Raw genomic sequence first — 27,846 nt, 5'->3', positions numbered from 1 at the left:
GAGGGCAGAATGGCTGACATTGTAAAAATGGACATAAGAACATTACACAGAAAGTATTTTATATGCAATGTAACCATATATATGTATGTATTGTATATGTTAGTCAATGTCACAACATGTAACGTACACTTTGAATAAAAACTATAAAATTTTAATATAGCTAATCCAAAACAAGTAAAAGTCTTTATAAGATCATGTGTTTTGGATTTTGCAAACTCATAATGTATAAACATAAGCTAACATTATGATAGTTAGCTGTAAAATAAATGCACAACATGAAGACTTTATAGCAAGTATATTTTTTATTAATTTCACAGAATACTTTTCAAATACAAATGATAATCATTCAGAAACAATGACAACATTGAGGAATGAATACTGTAGAATATAACATACTGTAATAGTATTAATGTGGGCAGTCATGTTCTTATTCCCCCCAAACAAATACTGAATGTATACTGCATAGTCACTACAACTATTATCCAATAATAACTTTCTATTTGGGATCCCAAAACACATTTTCTGTCCAAATACCATGTATTCTATCCATAATACAAACAGAAGCTGGTCACAATTGGACTTAACTGATGACAAAATATTTAGATTGACTGCTTTTTATCATAAACAATAAGTACAACACAGGTGACAAGGCAGTGCTTCATATCAGAAGTAATATTTTTTTCTTCAAATTGGGTAAAAAAAGCCCTTTGTCAGATATGTTTTTCAAATGGGTTAGAGCAGGGGTTCCCAACCCCTGGCCCACTGGCATGAATCAGGCTGCAGAAGGGGTGGGCGAGCACGTGCGCACATTCATATGAAACTTCACTTGTGAAAGCAGCACACATGCGCACAAAACCATCCCATCTCTCCCCACCCCGCCACCGCTGCCTCCACCAGTCCACTAGCCAGAAAGATTACAGACTGCTGCATTAGAGGCCAAATATATTGAATTATGCAGCAATATAAGATTAATCCATAATAGCAGCTAATATATAAAACAATGTTTAAGAATTTTAACACTTTAAGCATTTGATCACCTATTTTTTCATTATCTTTTTAATCCAGTTCCACCCATTTATTCCTGTATGTTTCTGGGATAAAAATTTTCAAACATTTTTATAATCTGCTATCACACCCAAAATAATTTTATTAGAAGACAATGGCAAATTTTCACTTAATCATGCCAACTAATGGGAAAATGTTCAGCATCTATCATGAATTATTTGATTTCCTGTAAATTCTTGTTAATTTAATGGGTTTATGTTATCCATGCTTACAGACTATGCTTACAGACATCATATGAAGCCAGTAAATTCACTGGCTCTTATTTTTCAGCAGTGCTGAAACTCTCTTTTATCTGGATTTTAAAAATGCCCAATGTAGGATTTATAACACTGCAACCATCTCTAAGCCCAGCTCTCCAGAATACAATTTAATGGTTACTGTTTCATGATTTTAACACGAAACACTATTTCAGATTTGATAGATAGAAACTGTTGATTTATTTGGGTCAATAAGTTTCTTTGTCATCTGGCTTCCTATAGGAGATGAAGAGGCTGAGGCAGTGGTGGGATTGAAATACTTTAACAACCGGTTCTCTGCCCTAATGATTTCTTCCAACAACCAGTTCACCAAAGTGCTCAGAAAGTTAACAACCGGTTCTTCCGAAGTGGTACGAGCTGGCTGAATCCCACCACTGGGCTGAGGGAAGGATCAATCTCAAGTCCCTCTTGCTCACAAGATATCTAAGTTCACCCCACCTTCAATTCATCTGATTCTTACCTACCACCATTTGCTTTGATCCATAGTTCAGATTCTTGTGGAGAAACACAAATAAAATAAGCATACAATAAACCTATATTCATTTGAACTGCCTGGACTCCTGATTTACTGTGCTTGACACTTCTTTATATCATTGTTAGATTTTTAACAAAAACAAAATTTTGATTTTTATAGTATCCTATGTTAAAATTGCATTTCTTATTAACACCCCCAAGGTATATTTTATATTATATAAGAGCATAATTATTTGGGTAACTGAAGCTGAATATAACAACATAATAAACAACATTGCATACATTGCAAGACATAAAAGTGGCTTTCTCAGGAATTTAAGGTGACAGACCCTTAACTGTAAAAACCTATGAGCAAAAACCCTAAAAGGATATTTTTTACCTCCAAAGCAATGGCATTCAACTGAATAGTATATTGTTTTCAAAGATAATATTGAACTATTTTAGCTCATATGTTTAACATCTCTACCTTAATGTTGAGTCAAAATGTCACCACTGAATAGATAAAATCACTATTAGCACTGGGAAGGAACAATATTTAAAATTTCCCATGAAACATAAGGGCAGAAGAAGTTGCCACTTTATAAAATTGGCATTATAATTTTCATAAAGAAAAATAAACTATAATAATAAAAATGTAAAGCAATGAACCAAGAAAAAGGCCATTTAGGAATTTGACAATGAAAACAGGTAACTAATATGCTATTATCATGACAGTAGCAGTTTTGTGGAATATTAATTCTAGGAATAGTCCATGCAGTAAATTTTGTATAGATATGGAATTTTGAAAAGACCCATCTTTAATTAAAATAAACAAGCCTTTTCACTAAAAAGGTGGGAAAATCTGAATGTATAAAAGTGGTATCTGGTTTAGAACTGAAAAAAAAATATTTTGGATTTTTTATTGTATATAATAATACGATTAACCACTCTCAAAATTCATAACACTTTTCCTGAGATGCATTAATTCAATAATCTGAATGTCACAACCTCTTCAGACAGGTTCTATCTAGACATAACATATGGCTTTCGGATGTATTGGTTAAAGATTATACGAGATAAAAATCTTATAAATCTGGAGTTCAAAAGGCAGATGCCTTCCTTTTCTGCATGAATTTGAGCTTTTTTTGTGAAATAATTCAATTTGGAGTGCAAGACTTAAAAGGAAATGTATGGAAATCACAGTCCTATGATATTTGAAGTTTTTCCTAAATAAGTTCCAGACTAATTTCCATAACAGTGGAACTGTCCACATATTATATTAATCGTATAGTTCAGAGAGAAATATTTTCCTAAAACAACAGCTAAAGAAAGATCTGTCACCTTCTTCCTTCCCTCGTTAAACTGAAAAACTAGTTAAAATAACAAGATACACCTGACACAAATAACAACAATCTACTAGTGCACAATAAGAACATGCAGTCACACTCTGCAATGTTTCAGTAACATTTTCACTTTTTGGAAAAAAAAAAAAAAACCATCGCAAATGATGTGTAGCTACAGATAGTGCCCGAAGTACATTATATTATATGATGCAATATAAATCAGTAAAGCTGATTTAAAAAGTACAAATTTAGAGTATTTTCAGTTCAGTTATCAGAAACAAAATCTGTTCAATGTTTCCATTCTACTGCATGACAAACACCAAGTAACAAAATTTATGTCATTTAAAATACATCTTAAAGTAAATATTTTCCTTCAAGGAAAACACATTACTATAAATAAATTACAATACAGTGAATTTTCCTGAACTCACTTTGTTTCTGCCTTCCAGCCCTTAAAATAAAATAAACAGCAAAAAAAGAGAGAAAAAACCACCCTTTACACTTTCTGACATGATAGTCTTTTTTTAATATAAAATAAATTGTTTTCAGAGAAATTAGTTTCACAACAAGGAAAACCCAAGCCTTGCTGCAGTCACTAGTAAAAAATATATGTGTATAAGTGTATCTATGTGTGTGTGTGAGGTGTGTGTGTCTGTGTGTGTATATACACACAGTATATATGTATACCTTTCTATTTTTTTTTTACAAAATGTGTATATTAATAATCTTTGCATATTTTTTAAAAATAAACTTAAGTAGTTCAATAACTTCATATTAAAATAAGAAAAGGCAGATAAATACTTCATTATACATCATCAGCTGGCAGAGGTGGGACATTGATCCTTGGCCTTGTAAAAAATGCCATCTTCTCCCTGTCATAGATGGGAAAAATATTGTACAATTATTTTATAGTTTAACTCATTTACCAAACAAACAAGCAGAATATTATATCATTCAGCCAAAATCAACTCCTAAGATAGCAACATAAGACTAGACAAAATTATAAACAGGTGTTTTGTCCTCAATCATTCCCATATTTTCATAGTCCTACTGGATGCTATCTTAATTACCTCAGAAACTGCACCCAATGTATTTGCATAATTAAGCATAATCTATTAGACTTCAAGAATTCAGGCAAGATAAAAACATTAAATCAGACTTCAAATTCCAAAATGCCCTCCCTACAGATAGTTTTAATGGTTTATCTTTATTTTGGTGTGTGTACAAATATGTGCATGTATGAAAACCAGAAGATTTAGTATAGAACTAGGAGCAGGAATGGGCTGGTATTACATTTCCCCTCCTTGGTTGACTCAGGATCACTCAGTTAGTCTTGGCCTAAAGTATCTGATTGTATTGTTATGGAGAAAAATTAGCATGAAACATATGACATAAATATGCAAAGTTTATGTGTGTGCATATGTAGACATTATTTGTTTACATAAAAATATCATTAGCTAAATATTTACAAAAAATTTAGATTCATTAGTACTTATAGACATGAATTTGATTTTATATAGTTTATCCGCTTATATCTAAAAGCAGATGCATAGCAGAGTCAAATGTGAAAGTGTACCATGTCTGAGAAGAGCTGTACTCGTGATCAATAAAGTGGTTACTCATACGTATTTGGGTTTTATCACTTCAGACTATAAATGGAAAGTCTTTTGTTTTCATTCATTTTCACTTTTTATTCCATGTAGTCTATGTTTAGAAGGAAATAGTATGTGTAGAAGAAATAAAATAAAGGTGTGCTCTTTTCAATTATGACATTAACTATCATTAAATAGTTTCAAAATAACTTAAACCATTCTTAATAGTTTACCGGAAAGTCTGCACCTGAAGAGGTTCTTTTTTATTTTGACCACGCAGTTGGTATACTTCTTTGGAAGCTTTTTTAAGCAATTTTTCAGCTGCTTGTTGTTGACGATGCTCAAATTTTGTTTGCCTTGTCTAAGGAAGCAGTTAATTCCTTAATTTATTTATTGAATTTATACCACAAATTTCTCTTGGTATAATAAGCAGTCTAGATAGCTTAGAACCATTCAAATAATTACATGAAATATAAAACATTATCCACTAGATCAATGTAATCCATTTAAAAAAAATCAGCATAATTGGCAATCACCGTATTTTTCAGAGTATAAGACACACATTTTTCCCTCAAAAAAGAGGCTGAAAATCTGGGTGCATCTTATACACTGAATATAGCATTTTTGCCTCCCGAAACCCCGCCCCTTCACCAAAATGGCTGTGCAGAGCCTGTAGGAGGCTTTCAGAGAGCTCCTGGGGCCTGGGGAGGGAAGAAATGAGCAAAAAACGGGTCATATTTGCTCAATTTTGCCCCTGCAGCCCCCAGAAGCATTCTATAAGCCTCCTAAAGGCTATCCATGCCCTTTTTTTTGACAAAAATGGGCCCATTTTCGTGAGGTTTGCAGAGTGCAAAACCTTTTTTTTTAATTTGCCTTTTCAAAACCGTGGTGCGTCTTATATTCCAAAAGATAAGGTAACTCTTTTCTGTCATTTTCTTTAGAGTGCAGTTTATAGCCTGGGACTTGCACTAGGAAGCAACCAAGACTGTATGACACTGATGATATACACTGGTCTAAGTAATTAGGCTGGTTCATAGTGACAGCCACAGTCCCTCAAATAGTAAAGATCTAAGTTGCTATGGAGTTTTAAGGTCAAGACCAGCATCTTAAATTGTTCTCAATAAGTTACTGACAAGTGGCTATCTTTAAGTACAAGTATCATGTAATCCCTGTATCTTGCACATTGTTATCTCACACTATTTGAGATATTTCAGAAGGGCAGTATAGAGGAAAGAACATTGCAAAACAAGATGCATGTAACCATGGTTAGGTCAGACTGGTTGAGGAAGGATCATGGTTGGTGCACTAGCAGTAAGTTACACAAATACCACATGCAAATTCAATGACAACGGGGGTTTCCTGGAAAATTCCCAAACTATAAACTATGCTTTCCAGGGAAACGCCACCCCATCCAAAACCAGCTTCACTTCAAACCTCAAGTTAAGCTTTTTCCTACCAACAATGCCTCCAATATTTTCTAGATTTATTTATTTAGAGAATTTATATGGTCATCCACTCACTTTCAGTGACTCTGGCAGCTTACAAAAAATAAAAACCCAATCTACCCCTTTTTATTTTCTAGATTTAATGTCAACTTGAAACATAGCAAGATTAGCGGACCTTTAATTATATCTATTTTTAGTGGATTATGACATTCAATATTTAGTAACTTTAAGGGTTTTAAGGAAGTAACAGCTGGAAGAAGTGGTGCCATAACTATCACCTTCATGACATATGGCTGGTTATCTAAGGCAGTGGTTCCCAAACTTGGCAACTTTAAGACTTGTGGACTTCAACTCCCAGAATTCTCCAGCCAGCAGACCTGGCTGGAGAATTCTGGGAGTTGAAGTCCACAAGTCTTAAAGTTGCCAAGTTTGGGAACCACTGATCTAAGGGACTGCTTATCTTTGACTATTTCTGCCCATCCTATATGATTGGACAAAATGCACATGCTTTAGGTCCCATCTACAATTATCTGTTAGAAATGTCATCTATTGCAACTTTTCTGCTGCAGTACCCATTGTTTGGAACAGCACCTCCCCTGCCCTCGAGATCCATCAAGTTCCCACTCTGACAATGTTTAACAAATCTTTGAAAACCTGATTATTACCTAGGCTTTGTGATAGGATAGGTGTCAATAGCATTTTATTGATGAGAGGGAAATGGAGGTTTTTTGGTTAATCCTTCTAACTGCTCTTACTATTTTTAATATGGCATACTGCTCAGAATCTTATGTAGTTGAGTGGCCTTTTAAATTTAATAAATAGATAAATAAATGAGCACTGTGTTTCAAAATGCATAGAAAGACAGCATTATGCACAGCAAAAAAATGGACATTTGTTCAGCAATTTGTCTAACAGAGCCATTCCTAATATCAACTTTTCCTAATTTGTTGCTATGGGCCTAAATCTCTATTAAACTTTATATCAATGGAAAATTCAATGTTCCACTCTTTTTTTTGCCAGCGGATCTGTTACAACTAAAATTATACTCACTGTTAAAGCTATATTTAAGAAATGAAAATGCATGAAAGTACTAGTAAAAAATCCCTCCTCCCACAAAACAATGTAACACAAATTCAGCTATCCTATAATCATTTTGATACAAATCTCTATTTAGGATTTTAGGATGTAGATCTGAAACGTATACATTACTAGATGTAAATCCACCCTCTCAAACATAAAGACTATCTTATATTATCTGAAAAGAATTATGAATCCAAATAGATTTCTAAATAGCTCCACATATTTTAAAAAACATCTTTAAACATTAAAAATCTGATAAAAACAGATTTTTATCAGACCATTTCAATGTAAGTGCTCATGTAGTTTGACATTGGTTTTATTTTCTACTTCTTTGTAAGTACAGAAGCAGTTTTCCACATACTCCAAGGATGGTTTGTTTTTTAATCTTATTCTGGAGTGTTCCATACCAGTAGACTTAGCAGCAGATATGAATGACTGAGAAAGAGAAGAGAATGCCCTATTTTATATTTTGAGGGAGGAGGGGGTATCTAAATAAACTTCTTCCAGAAGTAAAAATCTGCCTAAACAATTTAAATCCTATTTTTCCCTTGCTTGATACAATAGCATTACTTCAAACTGTTACATTGTTTATATATGCTCTTCAATAATTTATTAAATATTTATAGAAATTAAACATTACAAATCTGATTTCTGTATCTCATTGCTGTATGAATAATGAAAACAAGCTGTACTAAATGTTCAGATGATTCCATACCTGCCTTTCTGCTTCCTTCAGCAAATTTCGGAATCGTTCATCACGAATGACCCAGTGAGGCAGATCAGTTTGACCACTAAGCTGGGCATCCTCCAGACGCTGCCGCAATTCTCTTAGAATAGATAATTCCTCATTTAAGTGTCTCTGCCTTGTTCTTGATGCCTGAAGATCCAGCTCCAGGTCTAGGGAAGTCCTTTCCATAAGATCAGCCAAAGATGATCTACATGAATGCTACAATAATATAAAAATTATGGCAATGCCTCTAACCATCTTAGAAAGAACTGTAAGGATCTAAACTATTTCACAGGTATAAAACTGTTGCAAAATAGTGAGCAAAAATAATAGGAGAAAATTGATTCAGTTAGGTTCAGTCAGAAATTGGTCCACTATAGGTTAAATGCAATAACTTTAAACCACATATACACAATTAGGAGCTGGCACATATTCTCTTCACCATGTCTTACATTAAGATTTTTTTCCTTTCCTTCTTAGTTTAATTTTATACTTACATTTGCACTGACATAATCCCAATTAAAGCTAACGGGAATTTATCATGAAATTGCTGGATTAAATTTCAAGAAATGTTGAAGCACTGGAAGAAGGCTCCTCTTTACTCGGGACAAATGAAAGTTTCAGAAAAACTAAAATATGTTATTTTACAAATATAAAGTCACTGCATTATTTGATTTGTTCATAAAATATGTCTAATGTATACAATTGATAAATTAAACCATATCATAATTTTAAAGTTTCATACATGTTATTAAATTTATTTTTTAATTTTTTTACTTCAAGTTGATACACTTTAAAAAATGAAGCATTTTTAATGTCTGCTTTTTAGGAGAAATCAGCATACAACTGTTTTAAAAACAGTTTATCTATGTTATAGTATAAACATATGGAAAATGGAAAAGGAACCAAGGTTCAAAGTATATAATGTTACATGATACATAGTATTACAGAACTTTTCCATTTTATTTTTTAATCTGAGGTAGTATCTACTGTCAGGTTTAGCTTCTATTTATCCTTATTTTAAATTTTATTGTGCCTTATAAAAACTGAATTTTTATCTCTCATGTCTACCTATTCCTATGTGATTTCTAATTTGGTGTATGTATTTATTCTTAACCATTTTATGCACTATTTAAAAAAGTATTAGGAAATATTTTCTAGTATTATTCCATAATTTTTCAGAAAACAAAATAAAATAGTAGAAAAAAACCACAATCCTTTGTATCTCTACTTGTAATCCATATTTCAAATGGATGCATGGATGGATAAAATTTTATTTCTGATTGCTTATATTTGGCATAATGTTTATCATCAGCCTTCCTTAACTTGTAACTCCTCTCTGTGTATCCAGTATGGCAGTTAAGCATTCTCACTAGGCATATAAGCAATATTTCTTTGTCTTGCAAACTGCAAAATGAATTTGCAAAAAACACCGATCTTACCAAAAATATTAAAGCATGGATTACTGTTCTTCAATTGTGGTTTTATATAAGACTTGTCTTCTTCAGCCTAATGTCCGAGCTAGCTTCTGTAGGCAGCTAACAAAGACACTTTTTGAATCTTCTTGATACCAATATTATTCAAGACATTATCTAGCTACTGAACATTATTTAAATAATTAACTCAATAAAAAGACGTGGCTATCATCTGGCCTTCTTTTAACAATGACAGAATAATTTACACAAAGTAATGAAGTCTAATCAAATATATAATAAAAGTGTTACAGTATTAACAATAAAAAAAGTTATATGCGACAAATAAAACACAGCAACAAATAATGAACAATCTTATTGCAAGTCTTTATGATTAACTATATGAGCATAATCTATAACATTTATTATGATCACACTATTAAATACCTGCTTATAACGCAGCGTACGCCTTTCCAAAGTATTCCGTATAAAAGGTGACTTTCTTTGCAAAGTGGAACTGTCACTATCACTACGATATAGCTGAAAGAAAGATATGAAACACTGATTATAGTCAATCTTAATACAATTCAAAGTTAAAAAACAATAATTTTATTATCATCCACATTAATTTGAAATGATTTCCTTTAGATAATATGATGCAAATTTTAGTTTTATCATTCTTGTATTGTCTAGCATTGATTCATCACTAGCAACAACAACAAAAATCAGAATTGTTTTCAAAAAAACAAATTAAAAATCAATGAAATAATTGAATTGGAAATGGGTGCAATTCTGCCCCATCTATATTTTTCCTTAGCTGCAGGAACCTCTTTCTCTGATCAGCTGAGGAAAATGACTATTGTCCTATAGGTGTGGCGCAAATAAGGAATGATATTTTCAGAAGCAGACTCTGCAATAACTTTCCCATGAAAAATTTCATCAGCAAAGTAATGATACTGGAAGATATAAGCAATGCTTATGACAACAATGAAAATCCTCAGAAGGAAAAATATAAACAGCTGGGCAAAATATAGGCAAAAATTACCTATAATGAATGCAACCTGTGCTATGGGTTAATACTTAATACATAATACTTGTTAACTAAATTATGTTTTGCACTTTGGAAGATCGTGCTTTGTATAAAAAACCCACTGTCTAATATAAAACAATCCAGGTTTTTGAAAAATCTGCAATGGCATTGTCTTTCACCATTCTGGTTAGAGTTGATATGAACTGGAATGCACAAGCATGAACAGGGTAGCAAACTCTATACACTGACTTGTTCAAAGAGATTTCAAAGAGATTTCATTGCACATATATAGTAAAAAAAAAAAGCTTTTGTAGATAGCTTGGCTTGCATTAATTAATGGGGAAAAGTTCCTGAAAATATGTATTCTGCTGATAGATCATTTACACAAATTTTAGACAGAATTATTTAGCATTCCAAATGACTTTTGCTATGAAATTTTCTACTCACTCGGCAAATATATTGACTTCGTGCACCAGGTGAAAATGTCTGTGAGCGAACAATAGTATTATTACGAACAAATGCAGAACCACGGGAGCGACGGCCTAGTCTGTTTTTATGAGGCAAAACCATTTCTTCAGGAAAAAGATCTTCTGTATTAGTCTCCTTGTCCACCTATAGTAACAATCAAAATCTTAATACGTTTGTTCACAAAGAAAGCACAAGTATTTTAGGGAGTAATTTTAAAGTAATTAATCCATTACTATACCCCTACTTATAATAAAAATCAAATTCATAGTACTTTCTTTCCTAAAAAGAAGAAAATACCCATTCATGATTTAAATAAAAAATCCAGGCCAAGTCTCATAAAGATGTAGGAAAAACTATAACAGTTATATTTACTTGCCTTTAAAGTTGGAGCTGGAATTTTTCCAGAAATACATTGATTTGTTTGAGAGGCAAAAATAGGAATCTGCAATGATTCACCACAATAGGAGTCCAAGTGATAACTGGACTGCATACAATTACTACATCCACTATCAACTGATTCTGCTTGCCAGCTTCTGCAGAGGAAATATTTTAAACTGTTTTATTGATTATTTGATTTATTTTATGAAATTCAGTAACTGATGATCTAAATGAGCAATAGGTAACTTAGAGAAAATCAGAACAGTCAAACCATTTAAAATCAGCCACCAAGGGGTGAGAAATTTATATATAAGCGAAAATAAGATTTATATATTGGATAATAAACTAAACCAGTCAATTGGAGGCATAAGCCTTTCCTAGGAAGATATTCAAGTGATGGCCATCATAATTGAAAAGATCTTATGTTGTAATCACAGCTTTAATATACCTGGCAGAGCAAGTCAGAAAGGTTGATTTCTATATAGTTCTAACAAATATGCAATCTTTGTTTCTAGATTCCTCAGATATGAAATCAAAATCAATAGGATGCGTTCTTTATGTTCACATAAGTATTTACTGCTTACATATGTATTTTTCAAATGTATAGCATGCTATTTATTCTATATTTAAAATTAAATTTTTGTTCAAACATACATGAACTCATGTTGGCTCAGAAAAGAGTATGGATTTGCGTACTCCTTAAGTTCAACACAAAGGCTAAAACATTTTAAGTCTGTTTCAGCTACAAATACTTAAGATACTTCCTACAATAAAGAGGGAAAGTCATGCTAGGATTAATTGTATATATTTAGGATTCATTTCAAAATATCAAGCAACAGAAATGGAATCAGCTTTAGGAAACTAGAGATGGACATATATGGCTGTCCAATGTCTGCACATTCTTATTGTATGTATTCTTCACAATATAAGGTACCTCTCTGACACAGCTTCTCCTTGATCTTCTTTTTGTTCCATCTGTTGTATTTCCTCTTCTGTATACTCCAGTTTTACTCTCTCTTCTGCAAGCTCTCTCTCGACAGCTTCCAGTTGAGCTGTGGTCCTAGCTAAAAGAACAGTCACAGCATCCTAGAGAAGAAAGGACAGTTCAGATTGAATTATTCCTATTTTATTTATATGTGAGCTGGAACTAATATTTTCAAAACATAATAACAATGACCGAGTTCATATGTGCCCAAAAGGGTCTTAAATCAGTAAATATGCAATATATTCTATACTTTGGGAAATTCTCATAAGGGTGCCATTTCATTCTGAATTCCAAAAGATATCTCTTCCTGCTGTATTTTTTCGTTGCCTTACACTGTTTCCAGAACAAATAGGCTTATTTTCTTAAATTCAGATCTCAAATATAGCATGTAGAATGATTCATACACTTCAAAATAACCTAAACATGACCAGAAAATTTAAAATGGATGCATAGACAGAACATAATCACACTTGTAGCATGACCAGAAGATCAATGCAGTTAAACAGTTCCAGTGATAATAAAGAAATTTCATCAATGCAACTTTTTGTCAATAGCCTTATTCAGACATATCTTCCTTTAGTATTAAATATCACAAAAGCATAGAAACACAAGAAAATATATATATGACTATACCATTTTCATTATATTTTTATTTTCAACAGAATGAGAAGCACTTTCTTCACGCTTAGGTTGTTCTTTTTTTTGTTCACATTCTGAACCAATGAAGGTCTGAACAGGATACCAGCAAAGCTGCATCTCGCTAGCACTCTCATAGTTAGCTAGGCTGATCTGAGCAATGCCCTGTGAACATAATGCAAAATGTGTCAATGTATCATAGAAAACATTTCTATTACAAAATTATTTCTTTTAATTAAAAAACATTAGCATCAGTATTTAAGGAATACTCATCACATTCTGTGTGAGTAACCTCATTGCCTAACATTTCTCTAGAGATGATATTTCACATCTAATTCTAATAAATTAACTTTGATTTTTCATGTTGATAGGGATATGTAAAACATTTTCAGTGTAAAATGTTTCCAGCTCAAAAAAAATAATAATCTGTGTTAAGTTTGAAACCTTTGCTTCAACCCTGAAATGGGTTTTTCTGACCATTCTGGAACATTTCATGGAAAGGAATCCCTTACCAATAATTCTTCTTGTTGGTGCTGGCCAAGTGAACAAATGTAAAGTTGCAGCGCTTTGAGTTTTAAGATATTTGATTGTACAGGAATCTGAAAGACTTCATTAAATATTAACGAAGCCTGGAATTCCAAAGCCTTAGAGCAATATGTGGTTGTTGTGCCTGACTCAACAGATGGTAAGTATATTCTCACATGTCTGGAAAAAAAAGGAAAAACTCCTATATAGTAGAAGTATCAATAAAATATATGAAATATATATAAATACGTTTTCTTTTTATCTTTTAAAATGATCATTACAGCATTGCACTGAAAAAGCCTGTAATTATTTTGCATGTGCTAAAGCAATAATATTTGGTAATCAATATGATACAAATGCTGGCAATTCTGGATGCCTACAAGTAGTCCTCGACTTATGACCACAATTTGGACCAGAATTTCTGTTGCTAAGAAAAGCAATTGTCACTTGATGGTGCATAATGACATATCTTGACATTTGATAGGATTAAAAAGGCAGTGTTAGAATAATGTACAATCTCAACGTACATTTTACAGCCTTCTTTCATGGCAAAGCCAGTAAAATTCTTCAGCTGCAACACATGGACAAGGAGACACTCACTTCCATTGTCATGCCTGAAAAACAAGGTAACTGTTAACTCTATTCTCAAACATACAAGCCATAAAGATTTATATAAGGCCTATTTTTGTTTTTACATAACTGATATATCATATATTTATAATGAATCATATTGCTATAATGACAGCACTATATTACAATATAAACTTTAAAATAGCAACAACTTAAAATTACTAATTTAATTTAAAATGCCTCTTCATTTTAGCAGACGTATAGCTAGCAGAACTTATAAGCAATTCTAGTCATTCTCACAAATCCGGGGAACTGATTAATTTGGCCATTTAAAGATAGTATTTATGTGATAAACCATAAAACAAACCATATTCTGGGCTAGGTGGGGATTTTCTTTTAGCCCCATACTTTCCCCCCCAAAAAAATTAAAGTAGCAATGACAAGATAGCCCAGAAGATGTACATTCACTACTCACAAATGTTCCTAAATGTTTATTTTATTTATTTAGGGAATTTATATTGCTACCTATTCACACATGGCAACTCAAGGAGGCTTACACAATATAAAACCTCATGTAAAAACAATGAAACTAATAATAGAAGAGTCATATAATAAATATAATGAAATCATATATAATATGATATAATACAATATAATATGATTATAATAATATAATAAAATGTTGTCTGTTTTGTCATATAATTAGTACTGACCAATGCATATATACTCACAGAAATCCAACCTGCACTTTGGGCTCTTCATTAGTGACACCATCACTATAAAGTGATTCTTCAACATCTTCATTTCTATATAAGAATTAAAAAAATTAATAACTTATCGCTACAGTAGTACTCTGTCATCATATAATAATACTATACTACTACTACTACTACTACTACTACTACTACTGTATAATACTACAATAATACTAGCTAATAAGTACAAAAAAAATCCTTCTTCTGCTTTCTATATTATATGACAAACTTTAGTCAAACTCAAATCTTAAAAGACATTGTTGAATTCTATGGCATGTAATAAGTCCACATGTGATTAACCTAATATCTAAACTTTATTTACTGGCAACTACCATATATGGTTATTTTGCAAAAAAAACAAAACAAAATTAGTATGTTGATGCCCAGATATACAAGACAAGCATCAAAAATAATTTTAAACATTGAGGCATGTGCTATTCCCAGTTTTAAATAGGTACAGTAGAAAAGCTTAGGGATGTGGAGGCTCAGTGGCTAAGGTCGGCAGTTCAAATCCCTAGTGCCACATAATGGAGTGAGCTCCCATTACTTGTCCCAGCTTCTGCCAAACTAGCAGTTCGAAAGCATGTAAAAATGCAAGTAGAAAAATAGGAACCACCTTTGGTGGGAAGGTATCAGTGTTCTGTGCGCTTTCAGCATTTAGTCATGCCGACCACATGTTAAAAGATTTTATTTGCCATTAATCTTATCCATTAGAAGATAAAAAGATCTTCATCAAGTATTTTTGAGGGGAATTTTTAAGGGGAATTAAATATAATTCCGTTTTACACATATTTGTACAACCTGACCTTTTGCTTAAAGCTTCAAATACGCCACTGTCACTAGCCAGTGAATAATTGGACAGACATGCTGAGACTCGCCTGGATCTCCTTTCCAATCTTCTAGTACTATCTTCACGTAACGTCACAGCTACAACATGGAAAAGAGTAAAGATAAGTTACACTGAAGGTTTATTTATTGGATTTATCCTCTCCTTTCCATTTGTAAAGCATAAATAAAGGCAGAATACAGAATACTCCCTCTACCTATTTTCTCTTCATCAACAATACTGTGAGCTGAGTTGGGCTGTGCGACAATGTCCAGTGACAGTGACCACCCTAAGTAACTAAGCCAATTTCCAGTCTAAAGGAAGACTCAAACTATTTTTACATCTGTGAACAAAAAATCAGTCCATCCAGTTTACTAATACAAATATATTAAATGTGACTTATGTGTATTGAAATCTTAACACACACTTAAATTTACATCTGAATACTTTTAATTGAGTCTTGAGCATATGCTTGCATGACTACCCTTCAATTCACTCCAAATTAAAAAGATAATACATATTGCTAAAATAAAACTTAAGGAAAGTATTTATAAACTATTAACAATTTAACATGAGTATAGTCCACTAGTATATAGAAAATCATTAGGTGCATTCAGATTATATAAACTATCCAACACCTATTCACAATCCTTTATGTTTCTCTTTATGATTGTTAACAGATTGATTAATGCTAATTGTGTTATTGGTCTATGACGTCTCCCTTCACTAACGAGAGAAACAAATCTAGAATAACCCATGTCTTGTCTTAGATTTATATTCAGGTTGGCAATGAATGGAAATCAAAACAAACAGCACAATAATGTTTCAGTCAATGACCAAGAAATATGACACAAGGACCCTTAAGCAAGCTACTAATGCGAATTATATACGTGCAGCATTAAGAGGGGCCAACGAGTGAAATCAAACACCAAAAGTATGATTCTCATATAATTCAAAAGTAATTATGTGCATTTGTTTCAATTCAATTATAATTATATCAAGTGTTTTTTTAAAGCTATCTACCTATGCCTGTTTTTAATGAGATAATCATGTCAATTATCATTTTAAATATTTTCATGGTAAATTATTTTGTTGAAAGTTGCATGAAAATAATTATGCCATAAAAATGCAAAATATTTTTAAGATCAGTAACAAAACAAACAGTAAGCAAACTTTTGATATATTGCACAATGCAAATAAAGAAAATATGTTGTCATTTTATTCTTCAGGATTTTAACTTTCTAGTCTACCTACAGTTGTTCTAGTCAAACTGAACCCTGTCAGTTTCCCATCTTGGCAAAGCCAGCTAGTGTTGCCAGGAATATATTAATATGGAGTTTATTTCTATAAATAAATTATGTTTCATTACTTTATATAATAGCTATAAATTATATATATCATTATTTCAGATTGCTAGTCTTTTAAATGTAAGATTTTATTTATCTTACTGCAAGAAAGTTTAAATATTTGAGATAATTTTGTAATACAATTCTACTTATTTTCTTGCCATACAAAATGTTTGTGTCTATTTTCAGTTTTTAAAAAGAGGATGCTCTTAACACAGAATCAAATTCTATAACTGTGATGTTCTGATGTTTGTCCAGGTCAGTGGTTCTCAACCTTCCCAATGCCATGACCCTTTTAATACAGTTCCTCATGTTGTGGTGACCCCCAATCATAAAACTATTTTCGTTGCTACTTCATAACTGTAATTTTGCAATTTTCCAACGGTCTTAGGTGACCCCTGTGAAAGGGTTGTTTGACCCCCAAAAGGGTCACGACCCACAGGTTGAGAACCACTGGTCTAGGTTAAAGTATTGAAGAAAATAATATTGCTATCTTGTTTCAATTTTGTAACACTGTAGTTGCAGGTCAAGACATGCTTCCTACTCAAAAGACAGAAACAGATTTTCACTGAGGAGTTTGTCATATTGTGCAGTAACTGCCTTCTCACTTTTAAATATTTTATTGACTCTTAAACGAAGCTTCATTTTAAAACATTACGGTAAGTAATAAATACTTCTTTGAAATGATCTTTACTCTGTGTGACAACATTGATAAATTAGTTGAGTAAATTATTCTGTGCTTGATTTTCAGTTTGCTTTCACAGTTCCCAATCTAGCTTACAGTTTGGCGTTTAACTGAGAGTTTTGCATCCAAGAACCAAGCCTAAATCATTTTAGCTTCTTGCGATCAACTAGCATTGGCTAAATGCTAGCTATCTGATCTGGTATATAGGGGATGGCAGCTGAAGTTTGAAACTGTAACATAGTTAATATAAAATAACTGAACATGTAGCTAATATCAGATGGTGAAGTAGAAATGCAAGGAATTAGAATTCCACATTTTTGTTCAGCTGATGCTCTTGTGCTAGGTATTAGCACTTAGATAGACATCGTATACCTACATATTTAAGATCCTTAAACACAATAATGATTAATACTAGCTATAACCCAATATGGCTGGGAACCAAGATTTTTAAAATAAAATCATAAAAAAATATTTTGGTCTTTAAACATGCAGAAGAAAACCCAAACTCTACAAATGCACATGAGCTTTACAGGCAGAAAGAAAAGAGTAAATCTAGAATCACTTACAGCATATTTTTCTGTTGTGCCACATGAGGAACAAAATAAAGGAATAATTTAAGTGAAAAGTAGAACCAGTTTGTCAAATCTGACATTTTTATTTTAACCCCACCCCCACCCCTGAATTAAGCATCCCCTGAAATTCTGCAACTGAGGGGAAAAATGAATGTTAAGGTACTTTCCAAACAGTACTTCCCAAACTTCATTAATGAGATCTAACAGTCTATAGTACAAGAGAAATATTTTTATCTCTTTTATTTACACACACATTATATATGTGTATGTATGTATGTATGTATGTGTGTGTGTGTGTGTGTGTGTGTGTGTGTATATATATATATATATATATATATATACACACACACACATACACTTTAGATATCTTTATTCTTTATCTCAAACAAATATTCTACAAATAATAAATGAAGCACCTAAACTTTATTGCTTTACTCAAAATGTACAATAACATGTTTAATTTCTGAAAAAGAAAAAACAATTGTTTAATGGAACCATTTTGTTAACCTAAGAGTGCAGATTTATGGCATCTTACATTCAGTTTTTCAACCAAAATTGTATTTCTGTCACATTTAAAATATATGACAAAATTATTAAAAATAAAAAGGAATATGAATTTGTAGTAATAATTATTCTTTCCTTTTACACTGAGCAGAGAAATACAAACAGGTAGCATTAGTGAAAGTTTGGATACTCATATCTCTGTAAATCAAAAACAGATCAAGTGAATTATTCCAGAAAATGAGCATATTTCATGGTACTCAAACACTAGATGGCAGCTATTTATACTCTTTAAACATTTAAAAACAACATTGCTGTTCATTTATTTCCCTAACCTCTAAACATTAAAACTAGCAAACGGGAAATAGAAAATGGAAATGCCTAAGCAATTCAATCACATGGGTATAAAGCAGACAAATCTATATATTTAATTTTTTTAAAATGATCCTACACGGACCCAAGGTAAATAGCAATTATGCTAGCTAATAACATTGAAAAATTACATTCTATATTACAATGTAGCAAAAATTGTAAAAATTGTACTAAAATTCATTTTATGGAAATTATTGGCCAGTTCATAGCAGAAGGGGGTGGGGAGAAGAGAAGTATTTTCCTTCAAACTATATTCCCCACTAGAATGGGGAAAAAATGAAAATAAGCAATCTATTTACAAAGCACAACCAGAGCAATTAGAACAGTCACATTACTTGAAATCATAACACCTTTCATTGGAGTTGAAATAAATGTATAATGTTGATCTACCCACTAGAGTTGGAGTTTTGAAAACTATCTAGAAACTCAATTCAGAACATTGTGGCCCATGGTTTAACTCGCTTGGAGCATATTATACCAATATATCAGGCTCTGTACTGGTTACTGGTTCAATTCTGAATAGAGTTTAAAATCCTGATATTAACCTATAAAGGCTTTCACAATTTGGAACCTGAATATTGAGAAAATTGCCTCTTCTGTTCCAGCCAGTTAAAAGTATAGAAATATTGTCCCCCTTTTTTCTGAGGATCAAGGAAGCCAAAGCTAGAATGTCCTGCTTTACCACAACAGTGCTGACACTATGAAATGGGCCCTGTCCACAGTAATTTTTAGGAAATGATTAAAAATGAAACATTTTAAATAATTTTTTAGTAACATCTCCTGTGCTTCTTGTTTATTGCATCTTTACTATGACTCTTTCTACCATGTTTCCTCGAAAATACGACATGTCCTGATAATGAGGCCATGCCACATTTTTCTGGTGGGCAAAAATATAAGCCTTCCTCTGCAAATAAGCCCCATGGACAACCCGCCACCTCCGACCAGGCAGAGCGCCACTCACCAACCTAGCGATGTCCTGAAAGTGCCAAGCCGCGGGAACCGGGGGAGAGCAAAGGTGATTGTGTTGCTTGGCATCTTCGGGATACCGCTAGGTTTGTGAGCAGCGCTGTGCCCAGCATGGCTTTTCGGGAGCTTCCAAACTGAAATTCAACTTCTTCCGGCAGTGGCCGCTCTGGGCATACACTCTATGGTTGTGGGCTGGCTATCGGCAAAGCGTCCAACCATAGAGCATTCACCCAGAGCGGCCACTGCCAGAAGGCTTGGTTTGGAAGCCGCCGAAAAAGCCATGCTGGGGTGGCAGTGGCAGCGGAGCTGTTCTGACTCTGCAGGGAGAGCTGGGCCAGGGCATCGTGAAGCTGGGAGGTGCGCGAGCGGGAGTGGAACAGCCGCTTGCGCAATCCCCTTCTCCAGCCGTGCTGAGCGCAATTCACTGGCATTTCAAAGGCGCCAAGCCACGGGAGCCGGACGGCGGCAAACAGGTGCTAACGCGGCTTGGGGATTCCCCTAGGTCAGTGAATGGCGCTGTGCCCAGCTGGAAAGGGTGTTTGTCGAGTGGCTGCTCGTGAGCATGGTTGCTTCATGGCTGTTGTGTTGTGCTGCTGCAACAGCGCAACATAGCCATTCCCCCATGAGGCTGTGCACGGCTCTTTGGGAGCCCGCTCGCAAGAGAGCAGCCTCCCGGCAACCCCAAAATAAACCCTCCCCTCATAATAAGGCCCAAACCATATTTTGTGTGTAAAAAGAAAATAAGACCCTGTCTTATTTTTGGGGAAACACAGTATTTGGTTTTGCAATTTGAATTGTACATTGTTTTTACACTGCTATTGTTGTATTATTATGACGATGTAAATTGAGTGATTGTGGTGTTAAAACCTGAATGAATCAACAAACAAATGACTTTTTTAGGTTCAGAACACTGCAAATTAGTTTCAAAGGACAAATGTTTTATTCATTTCAAATTACAATTAACTTGCCCTATAATTTCAACAGGACTTAAATAATTTCATTCATTTTGTTTCAGAAACAGATAGGAAGGAGTTTAGAATATGAACACAAATGAAAAGTAAAAATGTGTAACAAGCCAGCAAAACATTTTATTTCCTTCTCTTAAAACTTACTATAATAATCTAAATTTTACTTAACTGAAACACAGGCATGCTAACTGTTCACAATTTCATTCAGCCTTTTTTCACCAAAGCAAAACTTAGATATACTATGTACCTTGTGACATTGAACCTATATTCATTGTTTTATTGATATCTGAAAACAAAATATAAATGGCTAAAAATTAACTTACCACCAGAATTTGGAATATTGATAATTTGCAGCCCTGCTTCATTTCTTGTGGAATATTCATTAGCCTTAAATGCCATAATTTCTTGTCCTTTGTCTTCACCCAAAACAGAGCCCTGAGCTCGAAGTACTTCTGATGCACCTGTGTATGTTACTTCTTCATACCCTTCTGACTTATGGACTAATGGAGAATCCCGAGAAGCAGATTGGAAGGGAGTGTCCAGGGGAGAACTTGGAGGTGATAGTGAAGAAAGAGATGATCTTGATGACAATGATGCCAAAGACAGAGGAGTATCTAAAGATCTTCGTTGTTTACTGCTAACTGGGGATCCAATAGACTCATGATACTGTACATCTTTGTTATGAGAATCAACTGAAACTGGATCATATCGCTTATGATGACCATATTCAACCGCAATATCACACTTATCATACTGAGGGAGACCATAGATGTCTGTGAAACTAACTGAACTCAGGGAGCCTCTGCTGGATGCCAATGACCCACGGCTGGATGCCAATGATCCTCGACTGCTTCCAGAAGATATTGTCAAAGAACTGGCAGATAAACTGGAATATAACAGACATATGTAGTAAGTGTGCATTCACAAATGCAGATTCAAAATATGAGTTTTTTTTCCTCTTCATTAGCTGAAACAATAATCAAGATATACTTCTATATGCAGGCTTTGCAGATAAAAACTCCATCATTTTCCTTTGTCATATTGTCATTCCCCAGTCACATTCCCAATTCTGAGAGCTGAAGTCCACTCATCTTAAAGTTGTTAAGGCTGAGAAACAATATTCTATTGCTTTACACACAATAATATTTAATAAATGTGCAAGATGTGGATCAAATTTCTACTTAAGCAAACACTCACCATAGCTCTTGTGGAATGATTCCAAATATCAGGTGGTAAATTTGTTTACAGGTAAGAAGGTAACACAGTTAAACAACTCAATGGAGAAATATTAAGAAGGAGGAGGACTATTTCTTTCATAGCAAATAAGTAATTATTGACAAAGAAGAAAGTGTTCATTATGATCAATGTAGAAGACAGAACATATAATAATTTGTAAACGATGTAAGAGAATTTGAATAGAGCCCTTTCGATCTGGAAAGTATCACACTTTAGCAGCCAATATGTTTCTGAAAGTATGGCTCTGAGGCAATAAACCCTTGCCTGGAAAAAACATTAAAACCCAGAAATGAATAAATGAATGAAGTTTAAAAAACATTAATAGACATTTTTTTAAAAAAAAGAAAACTAGGCAACCATTGAAAAATTATGATCTGCAAGGATTATAGCCAAGCATACTTCCCTGAAATTCTGAAGAAGTTATTTAAGTCATTTTTTAAGTCATTTATTAAGATTTATAGGCCGCCCTTTTCCCTGAGGGGACTCAGGGCGGCTTACAATCACAAGGGAGGGGGTGCAGTATCAAAAAACAGAATAAAATGTGAACAAAGAAAAATAATAAAACACAACTTTCATTCAGCAATATATCCATAGAAAGCTCACAAGGCTTGTTTTGAAAACTGTTCCCAGAATCTAAAGACCACAGCTGCTTCTACAATTTAGGGAAGGGAGTTAAGGTATTTCCTTATGCTAGTACACTAGGTAATTTTTCACAATATGAAGTCTAGATAAATTAAAAATAATTATCAAATAATAAATGAACACCTAGCAAAAAGCAGATATAAAATAACTGGAAGGAATAAGCTATTAAACAGGTTAGAGCAGTAAATTGGGAGATAAAAAGGAACCAATGTAACAAAAAGCAACATTTAGTTCTATTTGGGGGGGGTGGGGGGGATGTATGAATACTTGAACAATCATAATACTTAGATCCTACAGAGGTTTCATAAGTAAAAATCTACCATGAGATCATTTTTATGATCTGCCCCTTCAACATATACAGGTAGTCCTCGACTTACAACAGTTCATTTAGTAACCATTCAAAGTTACAACAGTAATTAAAATGTGACTTATGGTTGCTTTTCATAGTTACAACCTTTGCAGCATGCCCATGATCATGGGATTAAAATTCAGATGCTTGGCAATTGGTTCATATTTATGACCTCTTCTAGTCCCAGGATCATGTGATCACCGTTTGCGACCTTAGGACAAGCAAAGTCAATGGGGAAGCCAGATTCACTTAAAAATCAGGTTACTAATTTATCAACTGCAGTGATTCACTTAATAACTATGGCAAGAAAAGTTGTAAAATGGGGCAAAACTCATTTAACAAATATCTCACTTAATAACATACATTTTGGGATCAATTTTGGTCATAAGTCGAGGACTACCTGAACATATTAAACTAACAAAAAGTATTTTATTTCCACTGAAGTTCAAGAGGGCCAACAAGTTAAGATTAGGGAGAAAATATGACACAACAAGTACAATATGACACAACAGATAATTCTACACTCCATTCCTCCAGGGAAAATCAAAGTATTTTTTTAGAAACAATGAGAAATTAATTATATTCATCGATTCTTATTATTTCCTTCTAATATGCCAATCTATTTCTCTAATATACTAACCTTTTCAATTGTGAGCATAAATAAGAACTTAAACGAGTTGCTTCTTCCAACTGCATAAGCAAACAATTCTTCTTCTCTTGTGAGAGTATCCTAAAATAAAGCAATTTTTTTCCTTACTATAATTATTATATAATATTCCTTATTTAGAAAACTATATAGCAGAGAATTGACTTAGGCTTTTGTAGATTGAGTCCTAATTTCAAATGGTTACATACTCTGTGTGTATTATTATTATTATTATTATTATTATTATTATTATTATTATTATTATTATTATTATTATTATTATTATTATTATTATTATTATTATTATACAATTGTATCACAGCGGCCAGTTGTTTCGCCGGATTTGGCATTGGTTACTAGTCGGGCCCCACCCAGGGGCCTAGGACGTTGTAACGTATTTTCGTAATATACGTGCAGATCCAAGCAGTGCGGCTTTTTGCATTTGACTGATGGTGATTTTGTCAATTTTTAACTGTTTTAAATGTAATTCCAGTGCTTTTGGAATAGCACCCAGTGTGCCAATTACCACTGGAATTATCACTGTTGGTTTGTGCCATAGTCGTTGAATTTCGATTTTTAAGTCCTGGTATCTTGCGATTTTTTCATGTTCCTTCTCGGCGACCCTGCTATCACCTGGTATTGCGATGTCTATGATTGTGACCTTATTTTTCTCAACCAGTGTGATGTCTGGTGTATTATGCGCCAGTATTTTGTCGGTTTGTATACAGAAATCCCACAAGATCTTGACCATCTGATTTTCGGTGACTTTTTCAGGCTGATGTTCCCACCAGTTTGTTGCTGTTTTAATATTATAATTTTTGCACAAATTCCAATGGATCATTTGTGCTACTGAATTGTGCCGCAATTTATAATCAGTCTGCGTGATTTTTTTACAGCAGCTGAGTATGTGATCAACAGTTTCATCAGCTTCTTTGCAAAGTCTGCATTTGGCATCATCAGAGGATTTTTCTATTTTGGCCTTAATGGCATTTGTGCGGATAGCTTGTTCTTGCGCAGCCAGGATTAGTGACTCTGTTTCTTTCTTTAATGTACCTGTTGTTAACCATAACCAAGTTTGTTCACTGTCCACTTTATCTTTTATTTTTTCCAGAAATTGGCCATGCAGTGCTTTGTTCTGCCAACTCTCCATTCTTGATTTTATCACATCTTTTCTGTATTCTTGTTTCGTCTGTTGGGCCTTCAGTAGATTTTTGTTCTTTACTTCGATTAATAGATGTTCTTGACTTTCTTTTAAATAATCAGCCAGTCCATGTTTTTCTTCTTCAACTGTTTGCTTCACTTGTAATAATCCTCTGCCACCTGATTTTCGGGGCAGATATAATCTATCAGTATCACCACGTGGATGTAAACTGTAGTGCATTGTCATTAGTTTCCTGGTTTTTCGGTCCAAACGGTCCAAATCAGCTTGTGTCCAGTTAACTATACCAGCTGTGTATCTTATAACTGGTATTGCCCAGGTATTTATGGCCTTGATTGTATTTCCACCATTCAATTTAGATTTTAAAATTTTCCTAACTCTGTTGGTGTACTCTCGCCTGACAATAGTTTTTACTTCTCCATGCTTGATGTTATCCAACTGCAGGATGCCTAAGTATTTGTAGGCTTCATTTTCTTTGCATTTAATTAATTGGCCATTGGGCATTTCAATTCCCTCACATGCAGTGATTTTGCCCCTTTTTATGGATACAGTGGCGCATTTTTCCATGCCAAACTGCATTGAAATATCGGTGCTGAATACTCGGACTGTGTTTGTCAATGATTGGATTTCTATTTCTGACTTTCCATAGAGTTTCAAATCATCCATATATAGTAAATGTGAAATTTTTTCAGCTTCTTTGGCTGTTTGGTAGCCTAATTTCATTTTTTTTAAGATTACTGATAGTGGGATCATTGCGATGATGAAGAGAAGAGGTGAAAGTGAATCACCCTGGAAAATTCCTCGCTTGATATTAAGCATTCCGTAGATCTCATTCCCTACTGCCAACTCAGTTCTCCATTGTTTCATCGCCTTTTCAGTAAAGGATGTAATATTTTTGCTAATGCCAGTTGTTTCTAAGCATTTTATGATCCAACTATGTGGCAGTGAGTCAAATGCCTTTTTGTAATTAATCCAGACCATATTCAAGTTTGTTTTTCTGTTCTTACAATTTTCTAATATCATTTTATCAATTAGAAGCTGATCTTTTGTGCCCCTGCTCCTTCTTTTGTTGCCTTTTTGCTCTACTGGCAAGATGTTGTTTGTTTCCAAATAATCCATCATGTTATCTGCAATAATGCCTGTGAGTAATTTGAAGGTTGTTGGCAAGCATGTTATTGGTCTGTAGTTTTCAGGTGTTGTTCCTTTAGTTGCATCTTTCTGAATCAAGTATGTTTTTCCAGTTGTCAACCATTCATCAATTTGGCCCTTTTGTAAAATTTCATTCAGTTGCCTGGCCAATATTGCATGTAAACTGGTCAGATATTTGAGCCAGAAACCATGTAATTGGTCCTTTCCAGGTGATGTCCAATTCTTTACCTTTTTAACTCGATTTTTGACCATCTCAGTTGTTATTTCTAATACTTGCATTTGTTTGTTGCCAATGCTTTTCTCAAAGTCATGTATCCACTTTGCTTCCTTGTTGTAGTCCTTTGCATTTTCCCACAATTCTTTCCAGAATTCAACTGTGGCCTGTTTTTCTGGTTTTTCACTTTTGGTGTCACCATTCACATTAAGACACATTATTATTATTATTATTATTATTATTATTATTATTATTATTATTATTATTATTATTATTATACAATTGTATCACAGCGGCCAGTTGTTTCGCCGGATTTGGCATTGGTTACTAGTCGGGCCCCACCCAGGGGCCTAGGACGTCGTAACGTATTTTCGTAATATGCGTGCAGATCCAAGCAGTGCGGCTTTTTGTATTTGACTGATGGTGATTTTGTCAATTTTTAACTGTTTTAAATGTAATTCCAGTGCTTTTGGAATAGCACCCAATGTGCCAATTACCACTGGAATTACCACTGCTGGTTTGTGCCATAATTGTTGAATTTCAATTTTTAAGTCCTGGTATTTTGCGATTTTTTCATGTTCCTTCTCGGCGACCCTGCTATCCCCTGGTATTGCGATGTCTATGATTGTGACCTTATTTTTCTCAACCAGTGTGATGTCTGGTGTATTATGCGCCAGTATTTTGTCTGTTTGTATACGGAAATCCCACAAGATCTTGACCATCTGATTTTCGGTGACTTTTTCAGGCTGATGTTCCCACCAGTTTGTTGCTGTTTTAATATTATAATTTTTGCACAGATTCCAGTGGATCATTTGTGCTACTGAATTGTGCCGCAATTTATAATCAGTCTGCGCAATTTTTTTACAGCAGCTGAGGATGTGATCAACAGTTTCATCAGCTTCTTTGCAAAGTCTGCATTTGGCATCATCAGAGGATTTTTCGATTTTGGCCTTAATGGCATTTGTGCGGATAGCTTGTTCTTGCGCAGACAGGATTAGTGACTCTGTTTCTTTCTTTAATGTACCTGTTGTTAACCATAACCAAGTTTGTTCACTGTCCACTTTATCTTTTATTTTTTCCAGAAATTGGCCATGCAGTGCTTTGTTCTGCCAACTCTCCATTCTTGATTTTATCACATCTTTTCTGAATTCTTGTTTTGTCTGATGGGCCTTCAGTAGATTTTTGTTCTTTACTTCGATTAATAAATGTTCTTGACTTTCTTTTAAATAATCAGCCAGTGCATGTTTTTCTTCTTCAACTGTTTGCTTCACTTGTAATAATCCTCTGCCACCTGATTTTTGGGGCAGGTATAGTCTATCAATATCACCACGTGGATGTAAACTGTAGTGCATTGTCATTAGTTTCCTGGTTTTTCGGTCCAAAATGTCCAAATCAGCTTGTGTTCAGTTAACTATACCAGCTGTGTATCTTATAACTGATATTGCCCAGGTATTTATGGCCTTGATTGTATTTCCACCATTCAATTTAGATTTC

At 33.7% G+C, this 27,846-nt stretch overlaps 1 protein-coding gene across 3 annotated transcripts in view; it reads right to left on the bottom strand.

Annotated features, from left to right (window-relative positions):
* Positions 1–283: 283 nt before the first annotated feature.
* WWC3 (WWC family member 3) overlaps positions 284–27,846 on the bottom strand; it is a 1,020,491-nt gene continuing 992,928 nt past the window's right edge. For 2 of the 3 annotated variants that reach the window (XM_087726388.1, XM_087726386.1), the window contains 14 exons: positions 23,825–23,914; positions 21,281–21,843; positions 15,528–15,648; positions 14,698–14,772; positions 13,924–14,010; positions 13,384–13,576; positions 12,869–13,036; positions 12,185–12,336; positions 11,249–11,405; positions 10,852–11,016; positions 9,822–9,914; positions 7,951–8,181; positions 4,944–5,071; positions 284–3,990 (listed from right to left, as the gene is read on the bottom strand). In XM_087726388.1, the coding sequence (XP_087582514.1) occupies positions 3,924–3,990; positions 4,944–5,071; positions 7,951–8,181; positions 9,822–9,914; positions 10,852–11,016; positions 11,249–11,405; positions 12,185–12,336; positions 12,869–13,036; positions 13,384–13,576; positions 13,924–14,010; positions 14,698–14,772; positions 15,528–15,648; positions 21,281–21,843; positions 23,825–23,914 (2,290 nt within the window). In that variant the 3' untranslated portion in view covers positions 284–3,923. The remainder of the gene's footprint in view (positions 3,991–4,943; positions 5,072–7,950; positions 8,182–9,821; positions 9,915–10,851; positions 11,017–11,248; positions 11,406–12,184; positions 12,337–12,868; positions 13,037–13,383; positions 13,577–13,923; positions 14,011–14,697; positions 14,773–15,527; positions 15,649–21,280; positions 21,844–23,824; positions 23,915–27,846) is intronic. The other variant, XM_087726387.1, reaches the window with a different exon arrangement.

This window comes from Thamnophis sirtalis, unplaced genomic scaffold (assembly GCF_051295495.1).
Source record: "Thamnophis sirtalis isolate CommonGarterSnake01/CBP01778 unplaced genomic scaffold, rThaSir2_p1.2 scaffold_12, whole genome shotgun sequence".
Lineage (NCBI taxonomy): Eukaryota > Metazoa > Chordata > Lepidosauria > Squamata > Natricidae > Thamnophis > Thamnophis sirtalis.
Note: the sequence above shows the minus strand (reverse complement) of the source record. Positions and strands in the feature narration are given on the sequence as shown.